General features: G+C 26.8%; 1 protein-coding gene across 2 annotated transcripts in view; it reads left to right on the forward strand.

Moving 5' to 3' along the window:
* The window catches only part of LOC129957105 (ER degradation-enhancing alpha-mannosidase-like protein 3), a 34,568-nt gene extending 15,931 nt beyond the window's left edge, over positions 1-18,637 (forward strand). Inside the window, exons 6-22 of one of the 2 annotated variants that reach the window (XM_056069252.1) lie at positions 839-992; positions 2,413-2,541; positions 3,269-3,374; positions 3,461-3,558; positions 4,706-4,831; positions 4,952-5,035; positions 5,159-5,242; positions 5,325-5,449; positions 6,439-6,598; positions 7,460-7,620; positions 8,191-8,320; positions 9,364-9,445; positions 9,524-9,645; positions 11,503-11,622; positions 11,726-11,771; positions 12,885-13,064; positions 15,645-18,637. In XM_056069252.1, the coding sequence (XP_055925227.1) occupies positions 839-992; positions 2,413-2,541; positions 3,269-3,374; positions 3,461-3,558; positions 4,706-4,831; positions 4,952-5,035; positions 5,159-5,242; positions 5,325-5,449; positions 6,439-6,598; positions 7,460-7,620; positions 8,191-8,320; positions 9,364-9,445; positions 9,524-9,645; positions 11,503-11,622; positions 11,726-11,771; positions 12,885-13,064; positions 15,645-16,375 (2,638 nt within the window). In that variant the 3' untranslated portion in view covers positions 16,376-18,637. The remainder of the gene's footprint in view (positions 1-838; positions 993-2,412; positions 2,542-3,268; positions 3,375-3,460; positions 3,559-4,705; positions 4,832-4,951; positions 5,036-5,158; positions 5,243-5,324; positions 5,450-6,438; positions 6,599-7,459; positions 7,621-8,190; positions 8,321-9,363; positions 9,446-9,523; positions 9,646-11,502; positions 11,623-11,725; positions 11,772-12,884; positions 13,065-15,644) is intronic. The other variant, XM_056069253.1, reaches the window with a different exon arrangement.
* Positions 18,638-19,255: the final 618 nt, after the last annotated feature.

Below are 19,255 nucleotides of genomic sequence, written 5' to 3' on the forward strand. Positions count from 1 at the left end.
ATCTTTCGGTGAAATAAGGGAGTTGCTTAAAAGCCTGGAAAATGATTTTGTTACATATTCAGAATATACTCTGATAAGGTAATATTCTCCACACATATATATTCTCCACAATATAACTCCACACATTCAATGAATGATAATGGTATGTCTCATTTTTGCCAAATTCTGAAACATAACCAAAGATAAATATCTTTAGACAATTTCGTGTAAAGGAAAACATGCATCATAAATAATAAATTACATTATTATTGTTACATTATTGAAAAAAAAAAATGCCGGAATGGAATGCATTATCCTGTAGCGATCGTTCTAATTCTCTCAGAGAAAGCGCGCCAAAGTTTGATGTGCGTTTCATCTCAATTACTCACAAAATGGCCTTGAACGCGCAGCATGACTCAGTTTCCCGCCTCTCGGGGAACACAGATAGATATAAGGAGAGTAGTTCCGAGGGACAGAGCGTGCGATGTTGTTGTGTGTCTAATAAAGATATATTTTTGATATAACCGAAGAGTGATTGCTTCCAAACCCTTACATGGAGTCAGATCATGATAAATAACACTATGGATTAATCAATCCTCCTCAATCCTATTTAATACAGATTTCTATTGAAAAGAATGTTTCGCATTACAAGTAAAATTGTAGAACAAATTATGCTCATTAAGCAAAGTTCTTCTTTTATTTTATTGCCACTATAGTTTTTAATTTTAAATATCATTATTTTATATAAGAGTTTTATATTTTATATAGGATTTTATATATGATTTATTCATATTAATATTTATATCATTTAATTCTCAAAAAAGAATAGTTTTTACGATAGTTATCATATAAATTGCAGGGGGTTGCTTAGTGGACATATTCTTGCTGCATATCTCCAAGAGCATTTCAAAAGGATGCATTGGTATCGAGGAGAGCTGTTAAATATGGCTCGAGATTTGGGCTACCGTCTCATTCCTGCTTTTAACACAACTACTGGAGTGCCTCACCCTAGAGTAATTTTGATGATTTTTTTTCTCATTGTTTTTATTTTTATTGTATAGTTTATGTTGCATTATTTGTTTTAACAATTGTTAATAAAACAAATGATATTTGTAAACCAAAATGTTTCAAGAGGTAATCTTCTCAATTTTTAAATATAAGAATCATAGGTATTTAATATGTACACCTTTTTTCTTTTTTTTTTACACAACAAATATTGAATTAATTCACTGTTCATTCCAACACTTCTGCAATATGTCTCTGTTGATGTTGACATTAGTAGCTATGGTACTCACTTTCAAATCAGTGAGGGTTATTAAATATGGTGATACTACTGTCACAACGACATTACCATATGGGTGTAACCATTAATGGAATGGTTTGACATTGGAATCTATTAACACAGATTGAGAACTACTCTCTCTGCTTATAATAATAATAAAATAACAAATTAATATTTAAATGGGAATTATCAGTGAATGCATTCTGTAAACTCTGAAGCCTTCAATCAAAACCAATGTTCCATGACATCCATTATTTAATTTGACACATCTTTAAATTTTTAAAATAAATTGTATATTAGGAATTATAATTTTTTTCTAATTTAATCTACAGATTCAAATCGGTTGTTTTATTTCAGTTGAATAACAACCCACTGTAAAAGTAAGATGAGAAAAAAAAAGGGCTTTCAATAAAAGGTCGAGTTGCTATTGTCTGGCTCTTGGGACTGCAAAGCAATTTCAGTGCAGAGTGATCATGTCAAAAATATCGAAGAAAATTTTCAAAAATAATTGGCAAGATATATCTATGGTGATATTGGTTCTTTGTGTGTATAAATGCAAAGATAAGGGGAGGGGCTTAGACATATTCCTCTTAGCAGAAGAAGCACCATTAAGGTTAGCATCACTTGCCAGTGAAGTTCCCAAATCTACATTATTTAGAATTAGGAAAAAATCTGTAAAATAAAATTCAATAACCATCACACCATGTCTCACTGAAAAGAATCCGAGTAACAAAAGAAGCATAAATTGAATAGTTTAGGCACTTACATTTGAAACTTAAATATACTGTCTCTTAAAATATACATTTTTCAAATAAATACAACTGCCTATTGCTCACTAAACCTTAAGAGTAATTTTAAGAAATATATATGCTGTAATGACATTAAATTTATTCTGATTCATTTAGTTAAAAAAAATACTTTATTTGAAAGAATTATTTTTGAATCTTTATCCTTTTAATCTTTGAAATTTATAAAAAATTGTCTATATGAAGATTTTATTTGATTTTTTATAAGTTAAAATATCTGTTTCAAATAATTTTTTATAAAATTTCTCACTCTTATAAACTTGTCTGCTATTTTTTTTTTTTTTTTTTTTAGCTTATGAAGTAGTTTTCAAATAAAATTATTTAAGAAATAATTATTGTTTTCAGATCAACCTTAGGTATGGTTTGAAATCACCCAAACTTGGAGTTGTAAGAGAAACATGTACAGCATGTGCTGGTACAATGATTTTGGAGTTTGCTGCTTTGAGTCGACTGACTGGAGAACCTATATTTGAAGTAAGTTATTTCTGCATCATTTTGTAAGCGATTAAATATTTCTTAAAATTTCAGTATTAACTTTTCTTTGAAAAATAATACATGGAATTTAAAGTTAGTAGTATGGGTAATATTTTAAAATTGTTTTATGAAAATTTATTACTCCCAAAATATATTTTAAAATGACTATATGCACTTGTCTAAAAATTGACGGGAAAAATTAACCCAAATCATTAGTGCAGTTCATGAAAAAATTTTAGAGATGAATGAATTCTGGTAAATATGCTTGAACATTCTAGGTGAAAAATTGCTTTGAAACAGAAGAGAGAAGATAAAACAAAGAAAAAATGTTTATGTTGTTTTTGAAATCAAATATTTTATGCTGTCAAAACCATCCATTTTAACAAGGGTTCTGCTATGTAACATTGTTGCATAATGAATTTTTATCACAGAGATTTTTTTATTTAATGAAAAACAGGTTACAAGTTTATGTGGATTATATTATAAATAAAGCATCCATTCCATATTTTAAAATTCTGAAAAATAAATTTTGATAAAATATAAGTATATAAGAGTGGGCGGGGTGGGAATCATATGAATTTGTGCATATTAACAATATAAATTTATACAATTTAACTATTTTCAAATTCAACATAAATATGTGTTTTGAAATTTTATGTTTATTTTTCTAATTTTATTTGTTCTAAATAATATATTGCAAATAAATGAAATTATTTTTCTTACATAGGAAAAGGCTAGAGCTGCTATGGATTACCTTTGGCAGCAGAGGCATCGAACGAGTGATCTGATGGGAACTGTACTGAATATACATAATGGAGATTGGATACGTAGAGGTATCATTTCAAACATATCAAAGCTTTCATTTTTGCTTTCATCTTGTACTTAATTAATTACTCATTATAATTCATTTGCTTTGCAGATAGTGGTGTTGGTGCTGGAATCGATTCATATTATGAATATTGTCTGAAAGCTTACATCCTTTTGGGTGATGATGTATACTTGGAACGATTTAATAAGGTATAAATACTATTAAAAAATTTTCCATCTGGAAAAGTACTTTTAAAAATTGCTTGTAGGATAAATCAATATGAATTTAATTAGACTTTTATGTGCAACTCATATCAAATATTTTTATTAAGACTTAGATGCCAACTTTTCCTAGTTGTATAAATAGAATTTATTTTGTCATGTTAGTTTTAAAACATATACACACACTTTGTTCATTGTACTGACTACATTTTTCAGATATTGGTTCATGTCACTTTGAACTGAATTCTATTTTTCAGCTTCTATTTTTTTTCTGATTTCATATGACTTTGTATTCAGTTTTTTTGAATGATATACTTAGTTTGCTTGAGTAATGGCAATCTGATTTTGTGTGATCATTTCAGGTATTTTTCTTATGCAAGAAAGCTTTGTAATTTCAATAAAAATTATTTAAATTCGAAAGTAAAACATTTTCATTATGGAAGAAATATAAAAATTTTACAAATAGCATATTGATTCTTCTTGTCTAGAAGGGGAGGGGGGAAACCTGAAAATTTAATTCAATTTTTATTATTACTTCATTTTGTTTTCATGGCTTTTTTATGTATATAAAAGTTGCCATTGAATGTCAAAATTTTATATCTGAATAATATTTTTGAAAGGTTTGATTCTTGTCCATGTTAGTTTTGTTAAATTTTATTAATTATAAAATCAATAGCATAATTAAGGCTAGTGGTGTCTGGGGCATAATATAATTTTTTATTTACATTAGCAGTTATTAGTAAACGAAATTAGTTCTAAAATTGGTATTATTATTTCAGTCCCTTATAGTATTGACTTTAGTATAAACAAACTGGTTGATGTTTTCATTTTGTTTCCATACCAAACCTTAAAATTATTAATTTTGTCATCTTCTCCTTTGTATGCTATTGTATAAGATCAGATTTATAAAAAGAACACGGATGCTTGCGTGTTCTCATAGATTTTTAAAAATTTTATGACATCATTCCAATTCTGTTACAAAATTTTACTATTCAAAACAACCAGCTGAAATATATATTTGTTTGTTTAGCATTGATTTTTTTAAAATTAATATTATGTATGTAATACTAACCTCCTGCATTTTAATAAACTGATGTCTGTTACTTACCATTCATTCTCCACCTCTTGTACATAGCATTACTCAGCTGTTATGAAGTATATTAGCCAAGGACCTTTGCTTGTAGATGTGCACATGCATCGGCCTCATACAAATTCTAGGAATTTTATGGATTCATTACTAGCATTTTGGCCTGGTCTGCAGGTAAATTCCATGGAGTCATTTCTTTCTAATGTATTACATTTTTGTTATAAACTCTTTAGCCTTACTTTATTTTGAAAATATCGTATTTCTTACATTTCATGTCTTAATAAAATATTTCAGGTTCTTAAAGGAGATATTAAACCAGCTATAGAAACTCATGAAATGCTTTACCAAGTTATGCAGAGACATAATTTTCTACCTGAGGTATGAGTTTAAATTCAATAAAATGCACTTATTACCTTCTTTATTATAAAAGCTGTTTAGTATTTATTTTAATTAGATATAAGTTCTTAAAATGATATTTATTTTGTGCTGCTTTATGTATAGGCTTTTACTGTGGATTTTCAAGTGCATTGGGGGCAACATCCACTTCGACCTGAATTTGTGGAAAGCACATATTTTTTATATAAGGTAAGTTTTTCTCTGTAAACTATGATGTCTACTTTTATGATTTTGTTTGTAATGATCTTTATATTGATGTTTTATATTATAGGCTACAAATGATCCATATTACTTAGAAGTGGGGAGAAAAGTTTTGGATAGTTTACAAAAATATGCTAGAGTGCCATGTGGCTTTGCAGCTGTTAAAGATGTCAGGACTGGTAGTCATGAAGATAGGTATTTACTGACATTCATTTCAATTTTTGTACGAATTTGTATGTATTTTTAATGCTGTTTTGCTTCATAAAGAAAACTATTTGAATTTTTGATTCCTAATGAAACATTAATCCTATTAGCACAAGATATTCATATATCTTCATATTCAGAATGCAGACAATATCATCTAGATATTGAACACTTATCTATTGTATATTTTGTGTTAATAGAGAAACTTTATTTCGAAGGTAGCATTGTTTTTGCATAAAAATCGCATTTCTCAAATAGAATCATATTTTTTCTGAAATACTATAATAATAGTATATATAAATTATCTTTTATTGTATTTTCGAGGTTAATGCCCATGATGTTATATATTATAATATTTTGTAATTATACTTATATATGATATTGCAAGCATACACACTGAATGTATTTATTTAATGAAGGATTTTAACTGTTTATTTAATAGTTAAATTTGATACTTTGAAAGTCCTAAAATATCAAAGGGAGATTTGTTTACCTAAACACGTCTGATTTTGGTAGAAATACTGAACTGAATTTTAAAATATTCTGCAATAAAATGAAATGCATATTTATATGGTGCATCGATTATTTAGTTGCTTTTTTATTAATTAATTATCTTTCCACCCATGTATAATCATATTGGACTATAATTCTTAAATCTATATATATATATATTGAGCAATAATGGGATTTTTTTTAGGTGTACAAATTAATATAAAACTCTTAAATTGATGAAAACTGAATAGTGATTTTCCAAGTATTATTAAGGATGTATACATGTTCACAGAATTTATTGTTTATTCTGTATTATTTTGTTTCTATAATACTGTATTTTATATGTTTATTGTGGGGATTAATTTTTACTTCCATTTAATCTGGTATTTTTATACAATCTCAGTAAATATTCCAATTTTGAAATGGTCAATTTATTATTATAATTATTAATTAATTGAAGAGTGATGCAACGGTATGTTTATTCACAGAATGGATTCTTTTGTACTGGCTGAAACATTAAAATACCTCTACCTTCTATTTGCCAATAAAGATGAACTCACCCTTGAAGTGGATGATTTTGTATTTACCACTGAAGCACATCTATTACCTCTTAGCTTGGCAAGAATCAATAATTCTAGTCTAGTTGAAGTAAGTTACAAAATTGAAATATTCCTTTTTTATTATTATTAAAGATATCTGTGAATGCAATTAAATGCTGAGAAATTCTTGTTTTTTTATGTGAATAATTATTTTTTTTTTGTTAAAATATACTTATTTATTTTAGATTTCAAAATTTTACTTTTTACCTTATTTCTGCAGAACCTTAGATTTTTTTTATTTAATTCATGCCCGGTGTGTCTTATAATGTGTTTCCCAACATTTGTTTCCCTAAATTATTTATGAGTCTTCATTTATGGTTCATTACTGGCTTTTCTAAAGAGAAAGGGGGTCCTTTTAACACTAGATATTATATGATAATGGATGCTGTTCCATATTAGGAGCATTTTACTTTATTGTGAGAATATCATAACAATATTGTTGAGCATTAGTCGTCTTTGGTCTGATGATTAGGACTTATCTTCAAATTTGGTGGATTATGTTTTTTTTAATATTTTCCCTCTAAATAATCTAGCTTGTATGTGGAATTACTTTTTGTTAAACTTGTCACTTAGAGTAAAATATATTCTCAAAATCAGGACTGAATATCAGTTCAGTATTCAATACCAATGTGCCATAGAAGTTTAGAAGGTTGGAGCATTGGATCATGTATTATTTCCACCATCTGATCATTATTCCATATTATAGAATCCATTTCTAATAAGCCCTTATATAGCTTCAAAATAGAATTCATGTAATATGGAATTTTGTTTCTTTTTCAACCTTAATGTAAATGCATAAAATGTTGAATGAACCTTTATCTTCAATGCTTTGATAACAAACCTCAAAATCAATTCACTCTCTGGAAGAAGTATATTATTACATCTCCTTCCTCTCCTCTCTTTTCTTTAGTCTCAGAAGTTGCCTAGCCTCGAGGAGAGTACGATAGAAGACTTCACGCACAGCTGCCCTAACACCAATTACTTGTTTCCAGAAGGTCGAAACTTTGCTCAAACCATTCGTATTCCTCTGAAAAACCTTGTGGAAGAAGTTTGTCCATCTAATAAGTCTCCGTAAGTAAAAATGAAAACATTTTTATGTTTTACTAGCCACTAGTAGTTCTTAATTAATTAAATTTTATCCCAATTTTATTGTCTGTAAAAACAGTTGTTTTGTGTGTGTGTGTGTATGCATGTGATCTTTTTGTATCTAAGAATGACTTCTGTTTTTCATTTAAATTCTAAATAAACTTTAATATTTTTGAATTGTTATCTAATAACAAACAAAAAAAATGTAAGAAATCTGGTATATTAGTTCTTAAAATATATCCATTAATATTTATATTTTTCTGAAATGTTTTTTGTACAGGAAAAAGTAACATTAATCAAAATTTTAAATCCAATCTTTTTAATTTTTTCTTATGATAATAATTTTAATATTCTATGATAATATTTCTGATGTATAGCCTTTAATTTTTACTTAAATTTTGTATTAGTTTTGGAGTTTTGTTGCTTAGTCTTTTTATAAATATTTATAAATAAATTATCTAGATAAATATTTTTGTTTGCTGATGAGTAATTAATTTTTTTCCCTTCTAAATATCTTAAAATAATTTTGATATTTATTTATTGTATTTGAATTAGTATGCGGACACTTCATGCATCTGAGTTCCAAGGTACTAACAAAGACCACCTTGAAGCTGTGAAAAAAATGGGTATAACTGTGATAAAATTACCAGATGGTAGGATTCAGATGATACATAATGTGTCTATGGTAAATATTACTTATTTTTAAAGTTCCTTTTCTTTTCATGATATTGTTTTATGAAGCTTCCTGAATGAATCATTTTAGCTTTTGACCTCTAAGCAAATCATCACTATAAACTACTAACTTTTTTTTTTTTTTTTTTTACAGCAGCTAATGTATTTTTTTTTTTACATATAAAATATTTCTTGTAGAACATAAGCACATTTGAGAAGTGAAAATTTTCTTTATAATTCATTTCATAATTTCCTATTCATAAGCATAATATTCTTGGAGAACATAAACATATTCTAAAGATATTCTATTCTTTTTAAAAGTTTTTGCTGGTTTATTGCATTATAGATTTCTTTGTACTCTTGCTTAATCTTCATGAATGATTTTCTTCAAATATATATTTTGAAATTCCATATTGTTATCTTGTTTAAAAACTTTTTGGTAATAATCTATTTATTTTTTTTCAAATAGTTTTCTTTTTGTTACAAATTATGTTTCAACCACAAATCATATGACAAACATATGTATTGTGAATATCTGCAATTCTAGCCTTAGTTTTTAATTGATACTATCAAATTTGAATTTTCCCTTTACACTTTCTCTGCTTTTGAAGTCTTTGTTCTGAAATAATCTAAAGATTCAAAGCATCATTGATTTAGATTAAACAGTTTCAACCATTAATGGCAAAAATACTAAAATGTATAATGTCAACTGTCATTTTTAAATGGATTGCTCCTTTTCAAGGAATTAGTGATTTAAGCAAAGGGGGAAAAAAAAAGTTTTTTTTAATGTCACTAGCAAGGGCCAACAAAAAGGGTTATGTCATTAATCGCTTAACCCAAGGTAAATAATTTCATTTGCAAAAATTAATTTTGTGAACATTCTTTCAATTTTTTCTAGAATTATTGTATTTCAGCTGTGGTATTAATTTATCACATAAGAAGCTTTTTATTATAATGAATTATTTGTTTGAATTAATTATTATTATATTAATTAATGACTGAACCTGTTAATGGCATTGTACATCATTCAAAATATTTTCGCTATCCATTTTGTAGGCTGAATCTCCTGAACGAGCACAAGAAGGCATAATGTTTATGCAAGAATTGGTTGAACAATCTAGAGCACCAAATTATATGGGTATATTTTGTTTTTCTTAGAAATATCCCAATTTGTTCTTTGAGTCATTGTGATTAATATATTTTCTTTTTAAAAAAGACGATTTTCCTTCTGCAGAGGAATATCAGACCGTTTTTTACTATACTCGTGATACGAAAAACAGAAAATTACTTCAAGCCTGCCCTGCTAAATTTGGATTGGATGTTCGTGGTAAACCTCCTGTAAGTTATAATAAATGCATTTTATTAAAATGAAAAAATTGTTTTACTTTCATCATCCAGAAACATATTTTTTTAAAATCTGGATTACTTAAATTTGTTGTTTGTTAAATTCTATTTTTTTTTTCCATATAAAAAAAGTGTGAATCATTTCCAAAATCAAATGTTCCTGTCTTAGGCGGATTTTATCATTCCATGTTTGAAAATGAAGAAAATACATATAAAATTGTTCAAATGCTTCATGCATGGGGAAAGTATCATAGGTATTTAAAAAAAAGACATAAGATTTTGGATTTTTAAAATCTTCTTAATTCTGAAAAACTATATTTAATGTTGCATATGTTTGTCAGCCTTTGGAAAAAAAATGTTAAAATACTATGTTATGTTAAAATTTAGCAAATATTTTTGACACCGAAATTATGCATCTATATCAAAATTTAATTTTAAAAAAAAAAAAAGGGACTTTCCTTATAGACTAACTTAACTTTGTTCCCTAAACCATGAAATGGCATGGTAAAGTGGTACATTCAGAGATATTTTTTTAGCTTAAACATTTTCTTTCTTTTTATTATTATTATTAAATGGCAGCATTTTTTGTACATATTATTCTTATTATTATCTCACGTAACCTCTCTTTAAAAAATATATAATATGCATCTACATCAGGAATCATTGAAATATATATATAAATTACTTTTAAGATAATAGGTTTAGGAAATAGTAGGTTTCTTTAATTATCAGCAAGAAAATCATAAATGTGGGATCAATAAAAAACATCACTGGTAAAAATGATTACAGAAGAATAAAATTTTTAACCATAGCAACCAAGATCAGTTTTTAGCATAACATGTAAATGCAATAATTTTGAATCTTGGCATGATGCAGCAGAATCAAGTCTGGATTCTGCATTCTTAGATCTCAATCAATCGATTCTGTGGTGGAATGGGGGTGGGGGTAAAATTGAGAATATCCCTTCTATTTTTTTATTTTTTTTTTCATAAATTTAAAATAATATCAAGTGGTTATCAGATTCTGCTGTATATGCAATTTCATTGTATTTCTTGTAAACTCTTATTTTATACCAGTTGTTGTACCCATGGCTGCCTATATTTATTTTTATTGTGTGTGTGACAAAAAGCAAAATATTCATAATTTTTCATCATATAGTTTTTTTTTTTTTTATTTTTATATTCAACAACTTAAGATGTTTTAGAAATCCTCCACCATAATAGAATAGTAATCAATTAATATTAAAGAATCAAATAATTAAACACTCTTAGTCTCACTGTTACGAAATATATGTAAAATGTACTTGACTTTCCTGCTCTAGAACTTATCAACATATGATTGGTTTCGGAAGAAATATAAATTTTCTAATTTGACTGTGTCCACTTTAGGAGACTAAAATTTAGCCTAAGTAAATACTAATTTTAAAAGAAGACAACCTAAAAAAATTTATATTTGTCGTTAATACGTAATGATGGTTTACTCTTTGATTTAATGATGCAATACATCACTTGGCTCTCTTATTGTTAATTTCTACTTAAAATGGAATTATAGTATCTACGAAACTCAGATAAATTCAATTAAATAGTTTTCATGTTATAAAATGCAACTTGCATACAATCAAAGGTCATATTTTATTATTTTTTTTTTATGTTTATTGTGTAAATATTTTTGGCTTTGTGCAGATTTTGTAACCTAAATTATTTATCATTTATTTGCTTTAAAGTAATTGCATTATTTTCTGTACAAAACATTAAACTAATTTTAATTTTTAATGTCTACTTTATGGCTTTTCTTTCAGTTAAAACTGAACATTCATTTTAATTTATTATTATTTTTTTAATTTTATTGCAGATTGAATCTAAATTAGCTATAGCTGAGCCTTTGAAAGCTTGTTCTCCAATTGAGAATAGAATCGAAGTGAGAGGAAAGATTGCTATTATTAAAAGGGGGAGTTGCATGTTTATTGAAAAGGTAAGATAGTTTACTTCTAACTAGGATACTGCTAAAAAGAATTGCTATTTAAATAGAATAAATTATAACATTAGCATGTACATATAATTTTTCTTTCTCATAGGCTCGCAACGTACAAAATGCAGGTGCTGTTGCTGCTATTGTGATAGGTATTATAAAGATATTATTTCAACTTAATTAAACTATGAATAAAAATTGTCTATAATAAAAATATAAAATACATTGAAATTTTGTATGTTTAATAGATGTTTTTTTCATTGTGCTTTAATATGTGCATTTATATCTTTTTTAACTATTTTTTTTAATGAGCATTAATTGATACTTGACATTTAAGTATTTTTCAATAAACGGTAACTTATTCTGTAAACCAGTAGATATTGGATACGGGGATTATTGGCTTACTGAGAATGCAGGATTGATAGGAGTTCATTTAAAAGAAATGTAATCCTATTGCAAAACATACATTTATTATGCAAAAATAATTGAAAATCTTTTTGCTATTTCACACCAAATTCAATGAAATTTGCATCTAACGATTTGTTTAACTCTATGTTCTTCTGAAAAGGTTGAATACTCTTCTTATAGAAGGGTGTTGCAATATAATATTACTAAGAAACTTATGCATGTATTAAATCTTGTTTACTGCTCTTATTATAATATTATATTGGATTTTTCTTGATGTTATCTGTTTAGAAAAATTTATATAGTACCTGAAATTTTCAAAATAAATAGGCAAATAAAATTAATAATTCAAAATATATGTTAGATACATGTAAACAATGACCAAATTAAATCACAATAATTGTTAACTTTAACCTTTTTTCTTGGCAGGAGATAGAAATGCTGTATGAGTAGAATGTTTCCCATTGCATTCAGTCTGGTACATTGTTTATTTCGATCATTGTAGCATCATTTTCTTTCCGTTGTATAATTAATCTGTCTAGAGAATTTTTCTTATTATGATGTCCCATGTCTAATGATAAAATTTATTACAAAGAATAAGAAAAAATGATTAAAAAAAATTCCATAGTATTCAAAGAAGAGATGAGTCTTCCAATGTGGGTATATTAAAGTTTTAAGAGTATTTTCCCTAAAGAATTCCCATTTTAAGAATATTTTGTGAAATTTATTATAATCCTTTATTTAACACTGGTTAAAAAATCATATTTATAGATTGCATATTAAGTATTTTACTAATCAATGCTTTATTTTAATAATATTGTTTATCACTTTTCAAAAGATTTTGTTTGTTCCTCTCATAGATAATGTCCCATCAACGAGCACAAGAAGAACAAAAATGTTCTCAATGGATGGCCATGGCAAAGACGATGTGACCATCCCTGTGGTGTTTTTATTTACAGAAGAAGCCAATATTCTCATGAGAGCTCACAGAGAGAAGCCGGATATGATAGTTGGCATAACAGATGGATCTATTATGTCAGGTGCGTTTATTTTCAAATTTTTTCTTAGAATTTTTATTTATCGTATTGTGACTAAGCTTAGTTAAAACATAAAGTCCAGGAAAATCAAATACAACAACAAAAAATGGGAGATATTGCTTCATTGGTAACAGCAAAAGATGATATTTCAAAATGTATTTATCAAGCTTGAGTCTTCAGTTCATTTCGTCTCAGGCCTACTATTTGTATTTTGTGAACAAAATATTCTGTTATGGATCATATTATAAATTTCAATAACTTCACTCTATTTTAATTAAATTCAAAACTTGCATAGTTAAAGATAATAATAATAATGGCACCAATTTTAATGAATTGTTACTTTCAAAATTCGAAATTTCCTTAAGGATGGATTTAAAATTAGGAATGGATGGTTTTAAAAATAGGATTGATAAAACTTTGATATTTGTTTTTTATTGAAAATCAAGGAATTAGTTTTGTGTAGATTAATGCTAAATATAACTCGGAAGTGATGTTTCTGTTTTAAAATCATGATCGGAAAACTGAAAATAATGTTCTAAAAATGTTATATAATTTTTCATGCACATTTGTAGAATGTTATTTTCTATTTCACAAAACTAGCTGCAATATTTTATAACTTTGCTGCTGGAATGGATGCAAATTCTGCGATGTTTATTTGATTTTTATTGTGTGAGCCTCTATCCTTCATTGGCTTCGCTGAAAGAAATTATAAAAATTGAAATTTTATGAATATGGTGGTTAATTTATATATTTTCAATTGGCTTGCAAATTATTATCAATAACTGAAGGGTAAAATTTGAGAGTCTAATAATTTTTCATACAGTCTTGAAAAAACAAACTCTGCTGGGTAAGTAATCTGATTCTTTTACCATCCGAGTAGCTAATTATTCTGAGTATGGCTTTTATAAAATTTATCTTTATTCAATAAGAGTCTTTCAATATATATGTATCTTTCATGAGAAAGTGTTCAAAAAAGAAATGAGCATTTTTTGCCTCCTTTCCTTACAAGCTACCGGAATCCAATGACTGCAGTAGAGAGACTGGGTTCTTATCAAGGCTACCACATCTTGGAAAGTGAAAAAATATTTTCCATTAGAGATCTTAATTTTACAAACTAAAACTTATAACATTTTCTGTAATTAGATTAATTATTACATATCTATTTATCTCAACATTTTTATAAAAGAACTTCGTTGTTATAAGTTGTCTTCAGGTTGTCTTATAAGTTAATTGATAATATCCATAAAAATGAAGAACAGCATTCATTCAGAGATGAAATCCTTAACATATTTACACTTTCTCTGCAAAATTTATAAGTAGTGTTTAATGTAAATAAGTAGTTTGTTCTTTTTCAGTCACATTTCAATTTTCAAAATCTATGTTTCCTATACTTTACTTTTTTTTCTAGGGACTTAATTGAAGATATCTTTTGTGTTGAAAGGTAAAAATTTTACATCTTAATGATGAAACTACATCCATTTTTGTCTTTGTCATAGAGGAAGATATACCTCAACCATTCTTTACCAAACTTTTTTTAAAACTATATTCAAGTTTTTGGAATACAGATTATAAGCTTGAAAATATCATTTAAAGACGTTCTTACAATGAATAATAGTGAGATATTTCAATTTGGAGTTTAAATTCCAGGGATTTTTCACTAAATTTTTTGAAAATTTCAAATTTGTAGAATCATTTTTTTTTAGTAAGATATGAAATGATTTTAGCTTATTCTGTCCATTTGGAAGCAGATTTGATTTGCGAAAAAGCACATCTCTATCATTTAAAGGGTTAAGCGTGTCCAAGTTTTTAAGATACCTACTTATATTGATTATATACCCATTAATTAATTATATTGTGGCCAACTTACTTTTGCTGTATAAAATTAGTCATACCTTACATAGTATTATACAAAAAATCATTGTCATATGATTTGTTGTACAATACTATGTAAAGCATGATGCACTATATATAACACTTTCCCTATGATAAACTCCTTTTGGAGTCAAAGCATTATTTGTAGGTGCCAAGAAGCATATTGATTAGATCCTGATTTCCTTCATTGATAACCTACATAAATAAATTAATCTCTTCAAGAAAAAAAAATTGAAAAGGAAAGAATAAAAATTTTAAAATTGAAAGATTTTTTTTTTTATGAAAATAAGTTTTTATTATATTTTAGAAGTTATTCATTTAGCCAGGTAAATATGGGCTGTATCTATTATTTTTTTTTATCCCACAGTTTTTTTTGTTTTTTTTTTCTCTCCTGTTAGAGTGGTTTAAAACTTAGGGAGAACTAAATGTGTGTCTTTATCTTTGAAGTGGTAAAGTGTTCTCAGTTTATTGTTCCTTTAAAAAAAAATGTCTCTTTATTTTGTGGATTCCTTCAAATAAGAATAGTAATTCTAAACTGGTTTAGAATCTCTATTTTCACTTTCGGATTGTTTTATTATAATTTATTTTATTTAGTTTTTTATTATGATTTAACTTGATAGCCTCGTTTACAACTTTTAATTGAAAATTTGCTATATCTTTATTATAAATGTGTGCAATTTTTATTAAATTACAAATTGTCTCTCTTTTTAGATACTTATGAGGAGCCTCCAGTTCTTCAAAATTCTGTGAGTGAAGATGAGGCCCTAAAGCTGTCAACAGAAGTGGAGTTTGTTGATTCCACTCCCTCTCCAAAGTCACTTGAGCCTGATGAATTTATTACAGCAAAGAAACCAGAATCATTTGATGAGGATGGTTCCATTTCTGCTCAGAAACGAGTGCAAATATTGCTCAGCAAATTGCAGAATCTCCAACAGATCAAGTCTGACCTGGATCATATACTGTCTCAATCAAAAGAAACAAGCGGTGAACATAAAAACATTGTGAAGCAACCAAAAAAGCAGCCAAAGCCAAGAAAAGAAGGGTTAAAACATGGAAAAGGGTCATATCAAGAGATTGCCGGTGATGAAGATTTCGCTGATGCTCTCGAAAGGCTCATGAAAAAAGAAAAAATTTTAGAAATTGATCAGGATGTGCAAGTGATCCTTTCGAGTCTACGAGAGTTGGTGCAAATACAAACATCTGCTTTAAACAAGAAACTGTGCTTTGAAAACAGTAGTGTCAATCCATTGCACAACAAAGAAGCATTTATTCAATTCATAACAACCAAAAAAACTGATTCATCTGTCAATAACATTAAGTCTGCCTGTTCAGATCCTAAATTAGACGTGGCACGCATGGGAGAAAATATTAATGGTCAACATATATCATATACAGCCAGAACTGAAATATCATTTTCTACATTGAAGAATGGAGATTTATGACAACTGTAATAGGATATAACTTTTTAAAAAAATTATTCTTTGAGGATATCAAAATAGATGTTATGGCAATATTTTAATTGTTGGTATAAGAATACTTCATTAAGTATAGAACTAAATTTTATGTTATTTTTTTGACAAGGAAGTTCCAGTTATATTGTAAGAACTACAGAAAATATGAAAGATCAGGATTATTTCAAAAGTACATTAAAATGTACATTATAATTAAGAAATTTCTCTTGTAACAAATAATTTAGAGTAAGAAACCATAAGAGTTTCAGCACTTCCCTATCCAACTTGTATGCACAGTCATTTCTGAGAAAATGTTTCAGAAGGCATTGAGTTGATTTTTTCAATATGCAATCCAAATACCAAGTATTGGTAAATTTGGCTGTCCTGGCATTTTTCTGCATGAATTAGTTTTCATGTAATGTTTGAAAATTTAAATTCGTTTTCAACAAAGGTCCCCCCTCCCTAAAAAAAAAAAAAAAAAAAAAAATAGTGAGAAAAAATATTTTTATTTCTTTTTAAATGCTTATATTATATAAGAGAAAAGTATTAGTGCTATGAAAAGAACAGCTTTCCTACAAAAATATTTGTATTTTGCTATAAAATTTTATCTTTATTTTATTGAAGTGGGTTTTAACTTATATGCTTTTCTTGCATACTCACTTCTATGCATTCTTCCGAATTTTAATTTTAAGTTATAATGCTCAATTTAATCATCATAACTTATTATAGAGCATTTAATGTATTTATAACTTTTTTAAAGTTGGGAATGATATTTTGAATTTCAAAGCATATAGATGTTTACATAAAATTGCAATAAATTTTTTTTTTCTGAATTTTATTTGGATATTCTTTTAATATAAAAGTATTTGATAATTTTTATCACAAAAAAAATTCAAAGGAACTTTCATTCAAATATCAAAATATTTATTTAAAATGTATAATGTCTGATTTAAAATTTTAGCTAGAGATTTGCTATATAAAAATTTCTAATCATGGAAATAAAATTAATTTCCAATTTTATATTTGCCTGTATTTCCATTTTTAAAATAAACAGCATTATTTCAAAGCTAGATTTAACTGCTTTGATATCATCTTAGCTTTAAACTCAGTTTGATTTTGTAGTAAGCCTATGCTATCAAAGAATATCATTAAGTGCAATAACAAAGCATTCTTATGCCATTTATAAAAATCCTCTTAAATTTTAGTGATGGTTGATGGGCCAGTATTACTGTATTGCAATTGAAGTCAACTAGTACTAATTTATTTTTAAACTAACATTAAAAAAAAAATTTTTTTTTTTCCTTTTTCTTAAATATTTTATAACCGTAAGTTAAAAAAATATATTTGTCATAACATCTATAATTGATCACCTCACCTATTTAGGTTTTCTAGTTTCATTCCCTCCATCTTTCAGACTTTCTCCGATTTAATTTATTTTTAAGATTATAAAATCTAATGCTGATTTTTATCGGCATTTTTTCAGACTTAGTTTTATAAAGCTAAGTAGATCTATTTAAGGAATTTTTACTCTAGAGTTCCATTTGTAAATAGAGATCTAAGTCCTTATGAAACTGAGTTATCATTAATATGATATTATTTTTAAAAAGTTTTTATTATTTATGAAAGCAAGAGAATATAAAAATTTTGTGTTGTGTTTGAAATTAAAATTCTTCCCTGAAATATATATTTAAATGCTTGGTTATGTGATATTGGTATCCGAAGTTGATATATTGTGCTCAAATATCATTTCTTATAATGTGATAGTAGATTTGACAGTTATGAGTTGCATGCTGTCGTGCAAATTATTTACTATTAACACCAAATTTGAAAAATTTATTTTAACATAGATATTGCATTACAATTTGTATTCTTATTTATTGATCGGCGTAAAGCAATATTATGATCAATTATCCCATTCTCATTTATTCTATCTCGATTCTTTTTCAATGATTTATTTACATCAGGACTTCTTGTAGTATACTAGATCATGATTGAAAGTGGAATCCCACAAAAAAATATGATTGTCTGCATTTTCTATCCAAATAATTTGCATAAATAGGGTTACGAACATCGGAAGAAAAAGTTTAGAATCCCTTATCAGTTTATTATGGGGTCAAAAACTGCATTATATTTAAGTGATAAGGATTACTCCTACAAAATATTGGTTGGCGCTGTAATAATGGATTTCATGCTGTAATATGAAAAAAAAAAAAAATTGATATTGAATACAAATAAAGATTATGTTGGTGAAAATGCATTTTCTCCTTGTATCCGTGAAATAAGTGTTATATCAGTGTTCAGTTCCATTTGTTATTGTGATATTTCATAAGAATCACTAATATTCCATCCATTCTTATTTATAACAATTGTTTGAATAAAATTGTTTATATGTTAATGTATTTCTTTCATGCTACAAATTCTCCAAAATATTTTAATGCAAGGTCATGGAAAATTAAGTAATTTCAATTTGATATTTCCAATATTTGTGTGAAATGTATTAATTTCTTCTTTGATTTATTTAGCAAAAATATAATTTGTAATTGAACCCCTGTAATCGAAAATCTCTATGTACTAAATCTTTTTCTGGAATCTTGGATTTTTGAACAGAAGTAAAAATGTTTTCATTCAAAAATTATTACGCTTCTTACAATCAAAAAGCAGCCACTAATTTCTTCCATCTCAAGAGAAATTTTAATAGAAATTAATAAGATATATACTTTTAGTTTAGCTTGTGTTTCTTATAAGTGAGACTCCTAAGTGGAAATCGTAGATCGTAGATTGAAATTTTAAAAAAATGGAAAAGAAATTGAAAATAAAAATCTGACATAAGGAGTGTGACATTATGGCAGTAATTTTGGAAATCGTTATTAT

This window comes from Argiope bruennichi, chromosome 11 (genome assembly GCF_947563725.1).
Source record: "Argiope bruennichi chromosome 11, qqArgBrue1.1, whole genome shotgun sequence".
Classification (NCBI taxonomy): Eukaryota; Metazoa; Arthropoda; class Arachnida; order Araneae; family Araneidae; genus Argiope; species Argiope bruennichi.